The 21,979-nt window shown below is 38.5% G+C and overlaps 1 protein-coding gene across 1 annotated transcript in view; it reads left to right on the top strand.

Annotated features, from left to right (window-relative positions):
- The first annotated feature begins 21,008 nt into the window (after nucleotides 1-21,008).
- LOC126092614 (dolichyl-diphosphooligosaccharide--protein glycosyltransferase 48 kDa subunit) overlaps nucleotides 21,009-21,979 on the top strand; it is a 41,125-nt gene continuing 40,154 nt past the window's right edge. The window contains exon 1 of the mRNA XM_049908323.1: nucleotides 21,009-21,226. Within this exon, the coding sequence (XP_049764280.1) occupies nucleotides 21,055-21,226 (172 nt within the window). The 5' untranslated portion in view covers nucleotides 21,009-21,054. The remainder of the gene's footprint in view (nucleotides 21,227-21,979) is intronic.

Here is a 21,979-nt window from a genome sequence, read left to right as displayed (position 1 = left end):
ACTTAATTATGTCATGTATTGGAAAATTTGACTCGTTCCACATCATTACGAAATATCGTATTCATGATCCATGGAACTAGTATTAATCTAATCTAATCTAATCTAATCAAGGAGATATTTGGCGACCTTCCTGGCCAAGATAGGATTTGGGAAGCACAAATACAACAAGTAGAAACACTTGGCATGTGCAATCAGGCATTATCTTGCTGGAATGGAAACCTAGGATGGATGTCCATGAAGGACAACGAAAGGGATGTAGAGTATCGTCGACTTACCACTGTGCTGTAAGGGATGACAACCAAAGGGGTCCTGCTACGAAAAGAAATGGCGCTCCGGTCTTCGTGGCAAGGCATCCTTGGCTTATATTTCAGCAAGATAACTCCTGCCCACATAAGGTGAGAGTTTCTACTGCTTGTGCTCTTACTTGCCAAAACCTACATTGGCCAGCAATGTCGCTGGATCTCTCCCCAACTGAGAACATTTGGAGCAATATGGGCAGGGCTCTGCAACCATCTCGGAATTTTGACTATCTACGGCGCCAGTTGGACATAATTTAGCACAGTATCACTCAGAACGACATTCAATAACTCTGCTAATCAATGTCAAATTGAATAACTGCTTGCATAAGGGCCAGAGACAGACCAACATGCTGTTGACTTGCTCAGTTTGTGATACTCTTTCTCTTGAATAAATTATACAATTTCTGTGAAATTGTAATCATTTGCTCGTCTATCGATTTCCGTTCCGCCGGCCGGAGTCGCCGTGCGGTTCTAGGCGCTACAGTCTGGAACCGAGCGACCGCTACAGTCGCAGGTTCGAATCCTGCCTCGGGCATGGATGTGTGTGATGTCCTTATGTTAGTTAGGTTTAATTAGTTCTAAGTTCTAGGCGACTGAAGACCTCAGAAGTTAAGTCGCATATTGCTCAGAGCCATTTTCATTCCATTCAGATAATTCCTTCATGGTATGTATTTTTTCTGATAATTTTCATCCATTTCCTTTTTCTGCAATTACAGAAGTGTTGTAGATTTCTTTAACTGCACTCTCTGCTAGTTCAAAATCACTTTAACACAGTCCCAGACAGTGTAGAGAGGTTGTCACATAGTACTGCTTCATAGCCCTTGATATTATCAAACTTTTAGAGAAACACCATCGATTAACTATGCAGTATTAAGTTTGTAATAAAATGATCAGGGTCTCGTAATACATTATGCAACAGATCACCTCCTTCCTAATAAATGTTCTGTTTTCAGATACCTGTTCCATGTAAGGTGAACTTAAAGTTACTGAATATATCTGATTGTATTTCATGAACACCAAACAAGCAAAGGAAATAGTATAATTTTACATCTCTGTTTCTGAGCCTGTCTGAAACATCTTGCCCTGATATGACATCACACACATCCACATAGCCGTTGATGAGGACATAAATCTTTTCATTTTGTTCCTATGAACCTTTTTGCAACATTATGAGATTCCAGTGATTATATTTTTTTGGGAGTGACCATTGGGCATGCTAATTAGGAGTTATAGTCTTTGAGAGTACTCATTTCTAGATATCGCTTTTTCGTTTTTCACCCAATTCGTTTTTTTTTTTTTTGCCATCTTGGTGAGAGTGTGGAGTTTCCATCACAGCTCACACTTTCTTCCCTCGTCATTTTATTAGCCCCATTTACACGCAAACTCCAAACTGTTAGTTTTGGAGAGGCACTTGGGAGAGATACTCTGTAGCATGCACTGTATGTATGCAAAGTGTGATGCAGAGAGAAAACGCACAACTCTAAATCTGTGTGGAAAACTGTGGCTGCGGACTGTACACCCCAATAATAACATTTTCTCGTGAGGATGGTAATTTTTTTCTCATACAAAGGTGACATAGGTGCACCATCCCCTAAAGTACTGGTCCCCAACCAGAGGTTCGCCAACCACTGGTGGCCTGCAAGAGCTAATGTATGGTCTGCAAAAGATTTAAAATTTCCAACATTTAATTAATAACCACTTGCTGTGCATGTGGTGCAGAACCGCACACCCCCTGAGCTTCACAACTGGTAGTGGGGAGGGTCAGTGATCGACATCACAACGTGGCACAAGCTCGTCAATGAATCATAGTATGCTTTCATTTGTCTTGCTTGGCAGTGTTGGGATTCTACTTGGCTGTATAGTGATTTGACGCCATCAGTAGTTAAACTAATGGATCGTTCTCAACTTTCTTATCAATTAATTACTTAACATTTCTCCATGTTAAGCTCTTTTAACCCAAACTAGATGTTAAAAAAGGGTTTACAGCTGTGTGTGTATCTATGTACACTGATGAGCCAAAACATTATGACCACTGCCCACCGCGAGATTGAGTGCCTCCTGATGATGTTGCAGGCATGTGACACAGTAAAGAGAGAACATAACGAAAGAGAGAAGAATTGGGAGTCATTATAGAGAAGATACGTGCTCCAAGTGCGAAAAGGCACTGATGTAAGCGGTTTTGACAAAGTGTGAATTGGTGTGGCGCTGCAACTGGAAACGAGAGTCTCTTTAACAGCGAAGCTGGTCGCCTGGTGGCGTACTACTGTCGTGATCACCTATGTAAAGTAGCTGAAGGATGGTGAAATAACGAGTAGGATGACCACATCTGATCACAAAACGTAGAGGACGATCCCCCACTCTGTAAGCCAGGATAGGCAGCGATCTATGATAAATCTTACAACAGAGTACAATGCTGGTGCAGGCACAAGAGCTTCAGAGCACACCGTTCAAAGGAAACTGTTGAACATGGAGCTCCAAATCACACGACCCTACATGTTCCTGTGTTGACCCAACGACATCGTCAGTTATGATTGTGGTGGGCACAGCATCACTGAGTTTTCACTATCGATCAATAGAAGAGTGTCGCCTGTCGAATGACTCGCATTTCTTCTTCTCTTCATACTTGAAGTCTTCCCTATGACAATTATATCTTGCAAGAGGATAACTGTCCATGTTGCAAGGTCAGACTCGTACTACAATGTTTGAAGGGTTTTATAGTGAACTCACATTGATGTCTTGGCTAGCAAATATGCCTGAGCTGTACCCACTGGAACAGATACCAGGCACCAGCTGTGTGCCCATAAACAATCATCCCGTAATTTGCGGGAATTGCTTAACCTCTGCATAGACATTTGGTGCCACGTATTTCTGGAATCCTGTCAAGAACTTGTAGAATCCATGCCAAGCAGAATATCTGTTGTACTGTGTTTGTAAAGTGGAACAACACGTTATTAAACAGTTGGACATAATGTTTTGGCTCATCAATGTCTGCATGTATCACGAAAAATGCACAACAGTTAGGTACATGTCGTTGACTAACTAGTTAGAATATCACATTACATAGCTTTATGCAATTAAAAGTAAAGATAGTAAAAGTGTATTTATTCGTTTTGCTATAGGAAATACAATATTTTTACTCTTTTACTGTTTATGCTTATATTGGACTGCATTCACATTTTATTTTCAGTGAATGGAGCATAAGAGAAAATATGACAGTAGTTGCACTAAATTTGGTTTACTTCGATGGATAGTAATGGAGAAATAAAACCACAAATTGCATATGCGCTACTCTACTATGTGCAACCATTCTCATGAATGATTTCAAAAGCCACTTGGAAGCAGCCCATCCTAATTGCTCTGGATGAACATCAGAATTCTTTGAAGGAAAGTTAGGGAATCTGAAAAAATGAAACTCTAATCTACTAGTACAAGATTTGCGTCATCGAAGAAAACTCTAGTAGCGCCGTTTGAGATATCGAAACTGAGAGTACAATAAGCCAACACAATAGGGGAGACACTAATGAAACCTTGTTTTATCAAAACTGTAGAATAAGTTTTAGGATTAGAAAAAGAAAATGAGCTGTCAAAAAAGTTTGTGCTTAGATAAGAGAAAGAGCCTCTATCCACGAATTCAGTAACAGCTTGAATTAAACTAATGTCAAATGATACGAAGAGCACCTTTCAAGAGTTAAAAAAATGACATCTTTCCATTGTGGTGTGGTAAGTCTACTAACATTTCTAAATTTTGTCAGTTACTTTGGTTTTTCCACTTTTTAGACGATGCCAACATAATCAAAGAATTATTGATTCCGCATGACGTCAAAAGGCGTGGGCATCACGAAAATAATAAAACGGAATGTTGTCAGAAACATAACATTATGTGGGGAAAGCTGGTTGATTTCTGTACAGACCTCGTTACAGTTATGTTAAGATCATTTTCCAACCCAGTAACAATAATAAGACAGTCGAATCCTTCAGCATTAAAAGTGCACTGTATCATACTTTGCTAGGGGCTTAGCTTCCAAGATTCTTCCTGAATGCCTTAATAATATACTGCAATTCGCCATAAATTTGCTAAATACCATCGAAAGCAGTGCATTAAATACACATCTTTTTTAAAAAGACTGTCCACTGAAATGGACTCCAATCATGTGACCTTTCTCTTTTATATAAGTTCGCTGGCTATCGAAAAGTAGCATGCTGGAGAAATTTACTAACTTTGAGGAAAGGCTGATATGTTTTTATGTGATAAAAAAGTGGAAGACTTACTACAGCAGTTTTCTATAACACTATATCGACATTTCCTATGATTATCTAAAGTTTAACTTTTTTGTCTGTTTTTACTTAATATAACTTATGTATAACCATGCTCTTTGATGCAACATCTATGTAAATACTTTATTCATTAATTATGACAATGTATATAACTGTAATTTGTCCTCGGATGTAATTTCAAAAGTAATGTATTGTAAAAGAATGTAAATGTTAAATTTTTACTCTTAACACTTTCATGGATAGGGAAAGTAGATTTGCACTCATATACAACTTGGAGACAAAACCCTCAGCAATGAACAAAAAACTTGATCTGGTGGTCGAACTGCAAGGCTCCTTTAGGGCAAGAGTTAATCAGTGGCTTACAGGCAAAGTGTTTGCGTCTTGTAAACTGAACGAAGAAAGGAGAACAGCAATATTATATAACATAGCCTTGGATGTTGAAGTAATTTGGCTTATTATTCGTGGCAAACTTTGGCTAGCACTGTACTACAAAAATCAGACACTGAGAAGAGAATTTTCAGAGACTGTTGCATGGCAAGAGCTATAGATAGTTTTGCTCCTTTTTTGAATAGCCACAGGAGATCGACAGTATCACCACCTTCATCTGAAGTTATCTGTCGAGTACTTCCTTACTAAATGGACCAGTTGTGCAACTTCTTTTTCAATAATGGTTTGCGGTTCTGTAAACTTTGTGTTGAGCACCACTATTTTATCGATAATAGTTTACCTAGATGGGATCCTATCCCTAATACTGTGATATTTCTGAGTATCCAGTTGTACTGCTATGAAAAGACATTTTAGTAAACTTTCGCTGCAATTAATAAACTTTGTCGAGTAATAAAGGTCATAATTATTCAGTGAGCATATGTTTTCCAGTATTCCAAGCATTTTTCATAAAAATACAGTTAAAGTTCCATAATATTTCAACTGACAAGAAAATATTTAAAATATTCAGCTTTTAGATTGCTCTTATTGAAATCTCAGTACTGTATACAGTTATCTACAAAAACTGTGATGATTCATGATGGTTACTGGCTAGTAGACTTTGAAGGGCTAGCATGAGGTTTAATTACTGTGCAGGTTTGGAAGTAACAGTGTTTATAATTTCACATCTACATATTTAATGGTATTTCTCATATTGTGTTGTGACTGAAACGTTTAGCCTTGATCTGAGTTCCCTGAGACATTAGTTCCTGGTCCCCATGCTAATTTCTGAGCCAGATTTATGTTCCACATTATAGTTACAGCGTCAAGGAAGTGCACTTGTCAGTTCTCTAACACTTGTGTGCTATAATAAGCAAGTGGCTATGACTATTTAAACTGTATTAGACCCATTTGAGCAAAAAAGTATAAGGACGTTAATGCTCCTTGAGAATATAAATAATTATCAGAGGAAATAATATAACTATCAGAAAAACACTTCAGCGACAGTATTTTCCAATAATTAAACTGACAAAAGAAGTTCAAGTCCACATTACTAGTTCCCCAGCATCAGCAAATCATTTACTGGTAATTATCATTAGTTTGCTGCATTAATATACAGATAGTAAGTTTTATTGAGATCAGTTGTTGCAAAAACGGTTAATAATCCTTCATTCACTGAGATTCTCTGCGACACATCTTCCAAAAGATGAAAACCGAATTTTGGACAATGTTTTTCGCTGTCATGTTCACATGTTTAGGTCTAAAGTGGATTTCGTAGCTCAGTTAAATGTGGCATAAGGAAAATATCTGTTCCAGTTTACGATTTAGTCAGTACAATCGCTGTTTCTCTTCACTTAGTTGTTAAAGATAGACAACTTCAAGCTCCGTCTAATATTTCTGCTTGACCTTCACTGAACAGTAAGTCACTCCATCCGTATTAGCTGTACATTTTGAGAACAAGACATAGCCTAACAACCCAAACCAGATTTAAAAACAGTTATGCGTTTACGTGGGAGTGAAAATCGATTGTGAAAGTAGAAGCTAGAAGAGGATTTTCAGAATCGATTTTGGAGGTATACATGACAAACCAGATCCGATATTGTAATAGTAGTAGTAGTAGTAGTAGCTTTATTCATCTGTAGATGTCTTTTTACAAGAATATAGGACTTGTCAAAGTATTTACAAGTTTACTTCAATTTAAAATAAGTTAATTTTTCTACATATATATTTACAGACTTATAGTTATAGACAGTCATTAGATTTGCTCCTGGTATACAATACTTTCTTTACAAATAACTTATTAAATAATGTAATGCCTCATTGTTCCGCATATCTCACTATGAGTCACTGCACACACTATACACACATTGTTTCATAACACTTCACTTGCTACACACACACACACACACACACACACACACACACACACACACACACACACACTGGTGATCTCTGGGCCATTTTCTGTACTGCAACTTCCCATTTGCTATCCTGAAAAACTGAGTCAGCATCCCTCCATAATGAGTGAGATGTTGAGCTCAGAAAGAGGGAGAGGTGTTAGTATTGTGCTGTGCATTGCTTGGGGTAAGTATTTCTAGAAAGAAAAATTTTATAATCATTATTATTATTATTATTTATTTGTATAACATTTTTTTATCAAACCCCTACTCTGTTTTAGCTAAGTAATCTTTCAATGTATAAAATGTATTGCATAACAGGTACTTTTTAGCTGCCGTTTTAAATAAGTGTAATTTTGCAATTTCTTTAATCTCTTTTGGTAATTTATTGTACAGTTTCATTCCTTGGTAGAAAATGCTGTTTTGAGTTTTATGTTTAGTTTTTCTTGGTAAATGTAAGTTGAGTCTATCTCTTATTGCATGGTCATGGACAGAGCTGTTTGTGCAGTAATTACCAATTACTAATAAAACAGTCGAATCCTTCAGCATTAAAAGTGCACTGTATCATACTTTGCTAGGGGCAGATGACTGGTAAATGTATTCACATGGAGCAGTTAAAATCCCCAGTGTTCTGCACAGATCTTCACAATGAGTTCAACTAGTATTTTTGGTTATTATTCTTATGGCTCTTCTCTGGAGTTTGAAAATTGTGTTCATATTTTGTGCATTTGTTCCCCAAAAAAGAATGCCATAGCTAAGAATTGAGTGTACATATGAATAATATGTAACTAAAAGACACTGCATGTTACACACTGATGATGGGATTCTAAGGGCATAATATGCTGATGACATTCTATTTTGCGAGCATATTTGTGTGTTCACACCACTTCAACTGAGAATCAATATTCATTCCTAGCAATTTTGCATTTGTTACACAGTCTATAGAGGTGCCACATACATTTAATTTAACATTTTTATTTCAACTTCAAACTGAAATTCATGGCATTAGTTTTCTTTATGTTCAATGTCACTTTACTTATATTGTGAAATCAGTTTATGAAATCCAGTTTTGAGAGAGCCATGTAAACATAAATTGTTTTGCTCTTGCCAGACTACTGTTACAATGGTTCACACATTGTGTAACATAATTTTGGTACCAAGTTAAATCAATGCCAATGGCTATGCTAGTACTTGGTACAACTTCGCCTAAATAGTCTAGCTACTGTTTCTTCTTACATAATTACAGTTTGCTTAACTACTAATAGAACCTTGGTTCGAAAAAAAATGGTTCAAATGGTTCTGAGCACTTGGGATTTAACTGCTGTGGTCATTAGTCCCCTAGAACTTAGAACTACTTAAACCTAACTAACCTAAGGACATCACACACATCCATGCACAAGGCAGGATTCGAACCTGCGACCGTAGCGGTCACGTGGGAACCTTGGTTCGATTTCCGTTTATGCTGCTATGGTGAAACGTGTAATATATGAAATGTGTTTTATTCATCTCGTAATGCACAGTATTTCAGAACATATGTCTGATGTACAGGAGACATGTCAGGGTTACAGTTATATTATTTGAATATTTTTCACACTTGTAATATTACTTAATGAAGAATTTATGTCCACTAAAACTATCATAAAATTTTATTCCATTTTAGGGATCCAGCTAGAAGTATCCCTTTGTCCATCATGAATTCTCCCACTGTCTTTGTAAGTAGTACCATCTTTCAATTAGAAAATCACGTAATTTGTTTTTTAAAATATTTATCTTCATTTTCATAATGTCACACCCTTTTAGTTTGTTACGAATTTTCATATCCATATACTGGAGAGGCTAGGCATACAATTTTAAGCAATGTGAGGTGAGCATAAAGTTTTCTTTATGTCTTGTGTTACCTGAGTATTCAAAATGGTTTTCTTTAATATTTCAGCTCTGCTGTGTAGGCAAAGAATCACCTCAAAGTTGTATTAAGACGGGACAATTAATATTTTTAGGTCTTTAAATAATGGTAGACATGACGCGAATACAGGAATGCATCAATGCAAGAGGACGTGCTACTGGATGCTAGAGATACCATTGTGTACAACAATCTGGACCACCACCTCTGAAGGCCCTGCTGTATGTTGGTACAAGAGGCAATGTGTGGTTTTCATGAGAAATAAAATGGCGGAAATGATGTTTATGTTGATCTCTATTCCAATTTTCTGTACAGGTTTCTTATCTCCTGGAACCGAGGTGATGCAAAACTTTGTTTGATGTGTGTATTTGCTAGACTTCGTGAATTTCAACTCAGATATCTGTCTAAGTTTATTCATAGGAATCTGACTGAGTCTGGTTCTTCCATTCTTTTATTATTGTGAGTAATACAGATTTCTTCAGTTTTTGACTGCTAGGTTTTAAAACTCATCGTATGGGTTTTTGAAATGTTTAGTTTTAAGCTATTTACATTGAACCATGTTTCTAAGTTACTTAACATATTCACGACACTCTGTGGTATATTGTCAGAGTGTTAATTTTTAGTTAGGACAGAAATACCATCTGCAAACAACGTTAGATGAGTATTTATATTGAGAGGCAAGTCATTTATGTAGAACAGGAATAAAAGTGGTCCAAAGATTGTGACTTGAGGAACACTTGTGACACAGTTTTCCACTCTGAGACGTAACCTGCTATATTTGATGTTATTATTACCCTTTGATTCCCTTTCATGCGATATGATTTAAACCATTTCAAATTAATATCCCTCATTCTGTACCCTTTGACTTTGAAAAGCAGCAGGGTATGGTTTACAGAGTCGAATGCTTTTTTAAGATCTAGGAATATTCCTGCAACTTTAGCTCTCCTACCTAACGATGAAGCAATTTTTTTCAATAAACTCATTATCGCAACTACTATGTTTTTCCCTTGCTGGAATCCAAATCTGAAATGATATCATACTGTATGATGAAGCTTTGTATCTGTAAAGCAGCAGTTTTTCTTAAACATTTTAGATATGACTGGAAGTGTGGGAATGGGGTGATAGTTTCCCATAACCTTATTTAAACAACGGTTTTACATCTGCATATTTCAAGAGATCAGGTAAGTAAGTTTCCTCAAATGATTTGTTTATTACGAGACAGAGTGGATGAGGTAATATGTTGTAAACTTTTATAATTACTTTGGTGGGTATCCCATCCCAACCTGCAGAGTTTGTTTTTATTAGGAGAGTATGACATTTTCAACAAATTTTGTAGAGACGTTGTTACATTTTTTAAGACATCACTGCTGATATTGCCTTTCAACCCAAAAGTATTTACTTTCCGTTCATAATTTGTTACACCTAAATAGCAGTTTGCTACATTTATGAAGTGCTCAGAAATTTGAGCTGTATTTACAACAGATTTTTCCCTTCAATAAAAATATTTAGAGAAAATAATTTAGTCAGATAACTTAACCATTATGCACATGATTACTTTCAAATTAAAACACTTTTGCAGCGGTAACATTATCAGTGTACTGTAATTTAACTGTACACAGTAGTGTTCTGATCCAGTATCTCACATGCATTTGGCTTATCTTACAGATAATTTCACACACTTGGGTAAGTTGAAATTGCATCTGCAACGTTCCAGAAGCAGACATTTAGGAGGTGTCGCAAATACATGTATCTTTGAAGATTAACTTCTTGCCTTTAATTGCGGACTTCATCTATATGTGAGTAAAACTGGTGAAAACAATTATCTTGCACTGACAACATTTAAAGCACTTGAAGATAAAAAGTATGACATGATTATGGAGAACATACAAGAAACCTTCAAGGGTCATCTGCAAACGTTGACCAATAAATTCAAACTTTACTTCCCACAATACAACAAAAAAAGTTAAAGTTGATCAAAACATGATCTGTAACCATTTTAGCACTGATGATAGAGAAGTTTCAGAAGAAATACATGATGAACTCACTGACATCCGATATGATAGAAATTGTAAGGACACATTTAAATTGGATTCTCCTGAACAGGTTTGGCATGAAAAAATTTCATTCACAAAAATTAGAGAAATCACCTTGCGCTATTCTATGCTTTTCTCCTCAACTTATTTATGGGACTAATGGTTTTCTGCTTTGCTGGTAGTGAGAAACAAGTCCAGGAATCGGTTGAAAGTAAGTAATGATATGCATGTTGTAATATTTCTGTCTTTGCAGCCATCATATTCAGGTACAAGAAGTTCTTCTTAGAGCAGTTGAGAAGGTCTGAGCAATAATATTAGCCCCAGAATTACCGAACTTCTACAGAAGATGTAAGCTCAAGAATCATATGGATCAAACTAGACTTGATTTTCTACTAACAATGTTCTGTTTTCTATTATGATAGAACTATTACTTCGCTCCTATCCCCATTCAGGGTGATGGATTCCTTCACCCTAATTATCCCTTGATGTGTTAAAGAACAAATAAAACCTATTTTAACTTCAATAAACTGTCTCAAGCGGTTCATAAAGTAATGACTGTCGTGTTTTTGTAACCTTGTTAACCACAGATAAACAGGTATAAAATTTGTTATTTCTAACAGAAGTACTCTGCTTTTTTCCTGCAAACTAGAACTGACACAGTAAAACTATTTCATAACTCTGTGGCTGTGAAGAAACTAACAATTAGCAGAATCTTGACAATTATTCGTCAAAATCACTTTCACTGATGAATTAAGAGATATTTGTAGTAAGAAGTTTCACCCCCTCACTCCGTACAGGGATAGGAACAGAAAGATGGTATGCTATTTACCGTGATTTTTGATATGTCAAAGATAACTGAAGAGTAGAAAGAAAATCCTTTGGCAAGTTTCATTCTGTCAATTTAAAGAGAAAGAATTTCATGTTTTTCATACTATCAAATTCTCTTTTCACTAGCCGTTGGTGACTCTTTAAAAAATACAGAGATGGCACCCATGCTGTCTGCAGATAAGAACGTAAATTGATGATGCAGTTTTTCTTAAACAAAATTTTAAGCAAAAATGTGCACTTTAGCTATGTAACAAAAAAGAAATACAGTGGATAAGGTAAATAGGTTTCCTTTCTTACTTTATAAATATTATTTGATGTGTTTATATATGTACATTTCAGCTAGCAAATAAATATCGATGTTTTGAAATGTCATTTCACTTCTCAGCCCTTAACCGCAAAACACTGATTCAGAACATATGTTCTGAAGTTTTCTTTGGCCATTAATAAATTTTACCACTGTTAGTTCCTTAATTTTGATACTGCCCTCTCACTTTCTATATCATGGATGATAAATCATAACCTCACTCTCACAATCCTGTTCTAGGCTAAGCAAATTCAAGTGCTGTGATGTGACGGACTCAGTGGATACACCCTGCCAAAAGACTGCCTGACATGGTGGCTGGTGTGTATTAGCTTTAAACTCTGAACCTTTTTCATCACAAAGTCCTTTGGTGCATCTACATAGGTAACAGTCTTACAGAAATAAGTTAATTCCTGGTAACTTGACTTTTCAGATTTTTGTTTTTTGCGTGTGTATTGAGTCAAAAATACACTCTTTCCATTTGTTATGTCTTGCATTTACAAGCACAGTACTGATTGCACTTGCATATACATTCTAAAAGTATAGCAAAAACCGTCCATGTAAATATGGCTATTAAAGATCTTTGCATTGGGTACATCATCTTCATTGTAACGGAGTGTGTTATTTAAAGACATATTTAGATGAAGCTGCTGATATTGCTGACTCAATTATTAGCAGTTAAACACTGGACTGCGATCATTGCATCGACAGGTGTGAGAAAATGTGTTGGTAAAAAAAATATGTTGTGAAAAGAACACTCCACAATATAATGGAACAGTCGCTGCAGCCTCTGAATGGAATGTGAACCAGAGAAGTATGAACCAGAAAAAAATTTATTTTTTGTCTATAGCTGCAGGTTTTTATTTTTCTTACTGGCTATCGGTTTTGGTACACACTCTCAGGCCATCCCACAATTAAACAATTACAATACATAGTTATAATTATGTAAGAATTATTAGAATTATTTACAAACTATTTTTTCTCTATAAAAAAAACTTTTGTGTAGAGCGGAAGCCTAAAATAAGTAGGCAGCCCCTTACCCCTGGTACTCAGATGTCCTGTTCGCTTCACAAGTAAGTGCATAAAAAAACTAAAAGTCAATACTAAGCTTTAAGCAGATGTAAACTGCTGCCAACAGTGACAAGGGTGCCCCATATGAACAGAATTATTTGCTTTTCTTCTTAAAAAAGTTGTAGTGTATTAAATATCGAAAGAATCAAAATTGCATAGAAAATGTAATTTAGAAAGTCACATAATGATACAAAATATAAAACTGTCTACACTGTAATGAAATATCAACAGCAAAATAACAAAACTGCATAGCCACACATACATTCACTGTTCATATGTGGTTTATATAACTGTAGTAAGGCTTCATATGGAGGAAATGGAAGTTATTTAAGTGCTGTCTAGACTTCATATTTGACCTCCACAGGCAATGAAGGATACTGTAAGGCCAAAAGTAACTTCTCTGATAGCCCCAACTCTTGTACAACCATAAAAATCAATATCACGTCACTGGGACTGCTTTTCACTGGTATCTGCTTGCCATTATAAAGCACTCATTTTTTTCTCCTGGGCGTCCAGGAGCTATATGAGAGCCAGCTACCTAGCTGCTCCACTCCTGGTGATGAGGTGTCTCATGTAGTCATCCTGAATATCGTCCACATGTAGCAGGGACAGTTTATACAAATTTCGTATCAGCCTCATGACCATTGAGCAGAAGGAATTGTGTGAAGCCTCTCACTCTGTTGTGCTGTATGAGAATGTTACGATGGGCAGTATTGTATCCCAGTCACTCTGTTTGACATCAACATGCTTCAGGAGCACATCAGTCAATGTTTTATGAAAGTTTTCTGTGAGGCTATTCTACTGTTGATGGTAGCAGCTGTCATTCTGTGGGTGATGCCACAATTGGAAAACTTTTTCATGTTCAGAGGTCATCCATGCTTCAAATTTATGTCTCTTCAAGGAACCCTGTAATTCTCCGAACCTCAACTGTTGGCACAGTTTTGGTGACAGCCTAGCTGGTGAAATATCAGTGCAGATAATTATGCATGGATCCTTTGAACTAGTCAGCCAGCATAGAGAATGGTGGTCCATCAAAATGGTGAATGGTTCGCCAAATAAGCTCGCCCCAAACTTCTTGCTGGCCCATATAACTGCAAGAATATCTTTCACAGTTGTGGAGTACTCTGGAGAGTACTCTGGAAACATATCACCTTTTCAGCACCTTCCTGAATTTGCACTAGAACTGCATCTATCCCATAACCACTAATGTCAGTGTGACTTTGGCATATGCCTCTGTAGTTCTTGGAAAGAAACGTATCAATTCAAAAGTGGCATTCTGAAAAATCTTCTCACATCAGAAATGTGCTGAGGAGTTGGGAGAGTGTGACTCCTCTTTTTTTCTCTGGATCAGGATTGACTCCATTGCAACTTGCTGGATGCTGCATATCTTTATTTCTTAGGTGAAGAAGAAGCACAATTTCGGAATGAGGTTGAGGCCTGCAGTCTGAACACACTTCAGCACGGTGGCCAGCCTGCTTAAATGTTCTTCAAATGTATTCGAAAAAACAACAGTGTCATCTACATAGCAAAGACACATTTACCATTAAAGGTAGTTTGCCCATCACACATTTGAAGGTGGCCAGTATATTATATAGACCAAATGGCACAGCTTAACTCATAGAAACCATCAGGAGTTACAGACACAAACTTTTCCCTGTCAGCCTTATTAACCTCGATTTGCCAGTACTCACTTCACATCCATAGCTGAGAAATAGTTCGCTTCTTTGAATCAGTTTTGGGTGTCATCAACGTGTGGCAATGGATAGGCATCTATCTTCATGATTTCGTTCAGTCGTCAGCAGTCGTCGCAGAAACGCCATGTGTCTTTCTTCTTCATCACAAGGACTACAGGAATGGACCAAAGTCTCTCTGAAGGTTCAATGATGGCAACTTGCAGTAACTTTCCATTTCCTCTCAGATTATCTATCGTTGAGCTGGAAACACTCTATATGAGTGCTGGCAAACTTCTGGATGATCCCCAATGTTGATATAGTGTTTTACGATGGGCCACTTTGTCTGTCTTTTCTCCACCTCAGGTCTGAAAGCATCTTACAACTGACACAGAAGAGCTGTCACACAACGACGTTGTTCCTCAGTTATGCCAGATCCTATTGGCAGTTTGATAGTAGCTTCTTCTCTTGTGTTGTCTATAGTGGTATTAGAGCTTGATTTTTCGTCGATGACAATAAACTGCTCTCCCGAAATGTTTCAGCTGTCCCTACGTACATTACATTACTTGTGGCTGCTCATGACGATTATTACTGATCCAAGGTTCTCCATGATCAGCTACAATGCTTATGATCGGCATTGGCATCTATATTTCCTCTGAGAGCATGAATAGTATTTTGCAAGTGACAGAAACTTCAAATTTTAACTGAGCATATCGACTGATGTCTGGAACACATCTCGTTCATGTTATTGGGATAACAGCATTTTCAATGTCATGCAGCTTCCCAGAGCAATCTTCGTTAGGTGTTTCTCTTTTTAATAGGATCATCAATCTTGGGGTTCGATCTTCCACGGTCCATGATTGCTTGTGATGCCTGTCAAATTTCCATTCAAGAATAACACTATGACTATATTCTGCTCAAATGACGACTTCGAAGATCTGCATTGTGTCACTGAGAGTTATCCTTCTAATACATGTACATATTGGCTGGACATAGTTACCATTTGCGACTATCAGCAAAATTTGGTTTCGCATCAAGCTGACGAAGATAAGCATTAAATATTACAGAAAAGGAAGCAGAAGAGTCGAATAGCACCCTGAAATGTTGGTCACCAGTTATGACATCAATAAGATTTCCTGACATATTGGTGTATGTTGTCTATGCAGGATTTGCATCTGTGGAGGTTCCATCTCTGTAGATAGTCGCCTTACTTAGTTTTCCTGAACTACATCGCTATGTAAACGACTGGTACTTCTGTAAACCGATTAGAAATGGTTATGGCGCGTTGGGGAGCGACCTCGTTCAGGATACTCTAGAATGGCTCTGTCCCACACGTCGACTATAATCGTCTGCAGTTGACTGGCATCAATAGAACTGTTTTGATGGTTGACATTTGCTACCATAGTAGGTGTGGCGTTTGTGGTTGGGAATTTAGGTGTAGAGATATCATGAAAGAAATACACCTAGTTTTACACATGCTTATCTCAGTGATTGAACTTACCTATATCTTGTGCACCAGATAAATGCTTTGGTACTTTAAGGCTGTTTACTTGTAGGTAATGTCTTCATAGAACAGCTGCGTTTTTATTAACTGCACTGGAACTTTTTTCTGTATTGAAATATTCGCTAAATAACAAAGTCTCTTTTCGGAAACTGCATTCCTCAGGTATGTTTTTATACGCTTCAGGCAAGATGCTGTAGCAGAAGAGATATATATAATAAGGGAGAACAGTTTATAAGTACCTGGAAAAATGCTCTTATCCTTTTTAAGCGTTACCAACATATTTCTTGTGGAAATCTTGCTGTGCTCATCAGCATACAAAATAGAGAGTTCGTTTCTTAAGTGTTGTGTCGTGTTTTACTTATACAGCAGGAAATCCTTCTGTATTCCAAACACTGCTTTTATAGCTATAACAGCACTAACCAGTGTAATGATAATTTATGGTTAATACCGTGTGCAGGCTAATTTCGTACGAAATGCTTGTCTTTTCCATTCCCCATTCACGTAGGCTTTCCTTCTTGATGAGCTCTACTAGTCGATATAAGAGAGGGGATACTGTATTCTTTTCATTACTGTCCCTTTAAGCGCTTCGTTATTGTTAATGACAATTATGTGTGTTGATTCCATATGGGCTCCGATCACGGTCGTCCCTTATCAGTACCGAAGGTGGGCTCAAACACTGGCATGCTAAGGCCCATCCACAAGCAACGATCTCCTGCAGAGACAGGTCGTTGCGTGTGAACATCAGACTTGTGCAGATGTGAGCAAACTTGAAAGGTGAAGTAGGACTTTTGAGAAAACTTGCTCATTGGAGGGTGTGGTCTGGTGATCGCCGCAAATCTGGCTCACTAAATGTGTCTGAGTTAGCTGTTTCTGCCCTCTAGTGTTTTTCTGTATGTGCATAATGAATTTTAGAATAGCAGATACATACCAGTCGTCCACGGAGTTCATTGTCGAACAGAGGGAATACAGAGATAGAAACAAGAAGGCAGCTACTTATAATTCTTTAATAGTCAAATTACGGGCGGTTGACCCAACCGTAAACAAGGAAGTTATAATTTTAAAAAAGTCATTGCTGACTGTTTATCACAAAGAGCTAAGTGTGTGTTGGGGAATTGCTAGCATACTTTCACCTACTTCTGTCGTATACCATAATCTTACGTAACACTGTAGCAAAAAAAAGTAGACCATTTTTGCTCTAAAGAAGAGTACAGTATGAATATTGTGTTCAGCTGATAATAGAAGAAACAGTGCCTTCATAACAAGAGTGATTTTGAGGTGAACTGTAGAATTCACTACCACAGTATTAGAAGTAAAACTTTTCAGAAAAAATTTGAATCCCTGTCTACAATTAAGAATGGAGTTTTATATTCTGGTGTAAAAGTCTTCAATAGGTTGCTGTAAGACCTCAGGCAGGGAATTGAAAATCCTGACTCAGAAACAGATTAGACTGTAGCTCATTTCGAAAACATCTAAAACTGTAAAAATATTATCTGTAACTTTGTCAGAAATGAGGTACAGTACTTTATTGCTTTTATGAAATCATCCTTCACGACAGGGTAAATAATTTCCCATGTGTTGGGTATGATTTCACTCAGTGCTTGTTTCGAAGTTGCAGTAGCAAATTCTAGGTGCTTTTAGCTCTTTCGTGTTGGCTTGTATCGGAACGTCGCCATCAGCCGCTCATGTGGAGAAAATGATATCAACACGCAAGTACACTTCTGGAAATGGAAAAAAGAACACATTGACACCGGTGTGTCAGACCCACCATACTTGCTCCGGACACTGCGAGAGGGCTGTACAAGCAATGATCACACGCACAGCACAGCGGACACACCAGGAACCGCGGTGTTGGCCGTCGAATGGCGCTAGCTGCGCAGCATTTGTGCACCGCCGCCGTCAGTGTCAGCCAGTTTGCCGTGGCATACGGAGCTCCATCACAGTCTTTAACACTGGTAGCATGCCGCGACAGCGTGGACGTGAACCGTATGTGCAGTTGACGGACTTTGAGCGAGGGCGTATAGTGGGCATGCGGGAGGCCGGGTGGACGTACCGCCGAATTGCTCAACACGTGGGGCGTGAGGTCTCCACAGTACATCGATGTTGTCGCCAGTGGTCGGCGGAAGGTGCACGTGCCCGTCGACCTGGGACCGGACCGCAGCGACGCACGGATGCACGCCAAGACCGTAGGATCCTACGCAGTGCCGTAGGGGACCGCACCGCCACTTCCCAGCAAATTAGGGACACTGTTGCTCCTGGGGTATCGGCGAGGACCATTCGCAACCGTCTCCATGAAGCTGGGCTACGGTCCCGCACACTGTTAGGCCGTCTTCCGCTCACGCCCCAACATCGTGCAGCCCGCCTCCAGTGGTGTCGCGACAGGCGTGAATGGAAGGACGAATGGAGACGTGTCGTCTTCAGCGATGAGAGTCGCTTCTGCCTTGGTGCCAATGATGGTCGTATGCGTGTTTGGCGCCGTGCAGGTGAGCGCCACAATCAGGACTGCATACGACCGAGGCACACAGGGCCAACACCCGGCATCATGGTGTGGGGAGCGATCTCCTACACTGGCCGTACACCACTGGTGATCGTCGAGGGGACACTGAATAGTGCACGGTACATCCAAACCGTCATCGAACCCATCGTTCTACCATTCCTAGACCGGCTAGGGAACTTGCTGTTCCAACAGGACAATGCACGTCCGCATGTATCCCGTGCCATCCAACGTGCTCTAGAAGGTGTAAGTCAACTACCCTGGCCAGCAAGATCTCCGGATCTGTCCCCCATTGAGCATGTTTGGGACTGGATGAAGCGTCGTCTCATGCGGTCTGCACGTCCAGCACGAACGCTGGTCCAACTGAGGCGCCAGGTGGAAATGGCATGGCAAGCCGTTCCACAGGACTACATCCAGCATCTCTACGATCGTCTCCATGGGAGAATAGCAGCCTGCCTTGCTGCGAAAGGTGGATATACACTGTACTAGTGCCGACATTGTGCATGCTCTGTTGCCTGTGTCTATGTGCCTGTGGTTCTGTCAGTGTGATCATGTGATGTATCTGACTCCAGGAATGTGTCAATAAAGTTTCCCCTTCCTGGGACAATGAATTCACGGTGTTCTTATTTCAATTTCCAGGAGTGTATTTTGCCGTATTGTACGAGGAGTTACGAGCGTCATAAATAGTTATACGTTTCCAAATCCATCCGCAAATAATTAAACCACTGGTCGGATTCTCCCTGCAACACGTCAAGTAAATTTATATGCCGAAACTGCCTTCGCTTAAGCAGCCATGTCTAGATTATTTTGATCGGTCTTTCTGTTTCTTGCATTTTGTTTGCAGTGGTTTTACAACGCTAGTTGCGAAGTGCGAACAAAGATCATAACAGAATTTCCTCTATAAAGAAATGAAACACCAGTGTGAACACCACGCAAGAAGTATCTGCAAGTAACTTGCAGCTTTTAGGATTTATTTCTATTTCCTGCAAGTAGGAAGCGCAAGTTATAGTAAGTATGTCGTTTGCATAACACTCATATTTAACATTTTACTTAATGTGGTGACTTCATTTTATGCAACCATCTTACGTATTATATGCAAACAAATTTCAGAAATGGAGGAGAAACGGGAATGGATGAAGCAGGATACAGGACATTTTATTGAAGCCGTAGAGAGCTACCCCGAAATACGGTACGTGCATAACCGAGACTTTAAGGATAGTGAAGAAGATGAGCGCGTTAAATGAAATCTCGTCGATGTTCGACACATCTATAAAAGAAGTACATAGAAAGTAGCATAACTTGAAGACATAACCCCTTTGCCTCCTGTATCCACTCGCTTGTTGTTTTAGGAGTCTAGAAAAAGACGGTGTGTAATTATTGCATGTTCTATTTACTTAGCTTGCCACTTTCCATTTTATGAGCATTAGAAAAAAAATTTTTTTTTATAAGCATATCATTCTGTAAAATGCAGTTTATTTCAATAAAAATTTAATTTCATTGTTGTGTTTTCACATACCTTCAAATAATTTTCTCTTCCCAAGACGTTAAAAAAGGCTCTACATACATCAGGTACGATCAGAGAAATCGTGCTGACGGGTATATAAAACAAGTACATTAGGGACTTGCATGAGTCTCCTACAAAGAAAAGATTTCAAAATTCAAACTTTTTGGTTGTATGTTTCACATAAATAAATGAAATGCCTATTTTATTCGTAGCTCACCGGTAGCTATAAATCACAGAGTGACTAGCAAACGTTCCTTTGCTAAAATAGCAGTACCGAAGTTTGTGTCTCGTTTTGATTTGACGGGCGCTATTAACATCAACAAATACCCAGGATCATTTGAGGACATTCTGCAAAAGTTTTCAAAAGTATCCATGCTCTCGATACTAAGTTCCTGCAAAAGGTTATTACAGGCACCATTTTGCGATCTTCTCATTATCTACTCACTAACCCAAATACTTCTCTTTTTCTTTTCCACGTTTTGCATTACAATTACAAGAGCTGCAGCATATCTCACACGGCAATTTGTCATTTTACACTTCGGCTGACACTCGTAGTGTTACTGAAATCATATGTAAACAGTATCAGCAAGATGTTGACGCAAATTTCTTGCCAAAGAACTTGCGGTAGAATCTTGCTTAATTCTTGTGCTGCTGTGTAAATACAGCTGCTAGCAATAACTTCTGCAAGCGACTTGCTAGTGTAAACCCAGCTAGATGCACATTGCACAGACATTTATGTAGACATCGTTGCGGGTAGCCGGGATGAGACAACGCCACCTAGATGCCGTCGGATGAGAGAACCACGTGTCGCAAACACGCTGAAGTAGTGTTATCTTTGTTGCGTGCAGTAGACGTGTATGTTGTGGTTGTGTAGCATTTCCACAAGGATGGGTGGAAGAATTTTCAACCTGTTAATTATTGGCGCGTCGGCTTTATTTGCCTGTGCAAATGCTGGCGGGGAAACTCTTGTTCTGTTGGATAATCTTGCAATAAAGGAAACACATTCTATGTTCTTTAAATCATTACAGGGTGAGTTAACCGGCATCGTCAGTATTATGTGTCTGATCACGCCTGAAAGGCGAAATGTATGAGATTGGGAGAAATATTACGTACAGGTACTTCAGGAGTCTGGAAATTTATAAACTTTAGTTGTATTAGGCAACAGGACACATTTTAGTTTCAATATTAAACGCGCTGTAAATGCAGTGTATATAAGTACATAAGTATATAAATACATAAGTTAATGCAGTGTATATAAAGAGCCAATGCTTAAGATGTTTTCGTTTTCGGGAGGTTCTTAGTTCTTGGATCGTAGGATCCATTATTCCTGCCTAGTCATATTCACTCACCTTACGTGGGACACGTACCGTAGTCATAGCTGTCACAAATTGCAGGAAATGTTGCAGCAACATTAAACTTATTATTGACACTTGTGAAACCAGATATACACACGGTTCCTTTAAAGTATGTGGGTCTGTGGATCAGTTCATGAATGGGATGACAGCTCTTCTTTATATGCCCTCATACTACAAACTGCGGAAACAAAGCCTTTTTGTGCTTTTTTCTTGTGCATACCGACATGCAACCATTCCATCACTTTTATTGTGGTGAAATGTGTTTCTTGATCATTTACTGAATGATATTAGTTCTGTATTTTGAAAATTCTGATGGGAGATCATATCAGAGTGTTTTTACACGGTGCCTGTGTGAGACCACTGTGGTTGTTCTGGTGACTGCTCAAAACTTGTGAACAATGCTTGCTTTTATCAAACTTGATATCTT

Source organism: Schistocerca cancellata, chromosome 7 (assembly GCF_023864275.1).
Source record: "Schistocerca cancellata isolate TAMUIC-IGC-003103 chromosome 7, iqSchCanc2.1, whole genome shotgun sequence".
NCBI classification, from domain to species: Eukaryota; Metazoa; Arthropoda; class Insecta; order Orthoptera; family Acrididae; genus Schistocerca; species Schistocerca cancellata.
This window is presented reverse-complemented; position numbering and strand designations above follow the sequence as displayed.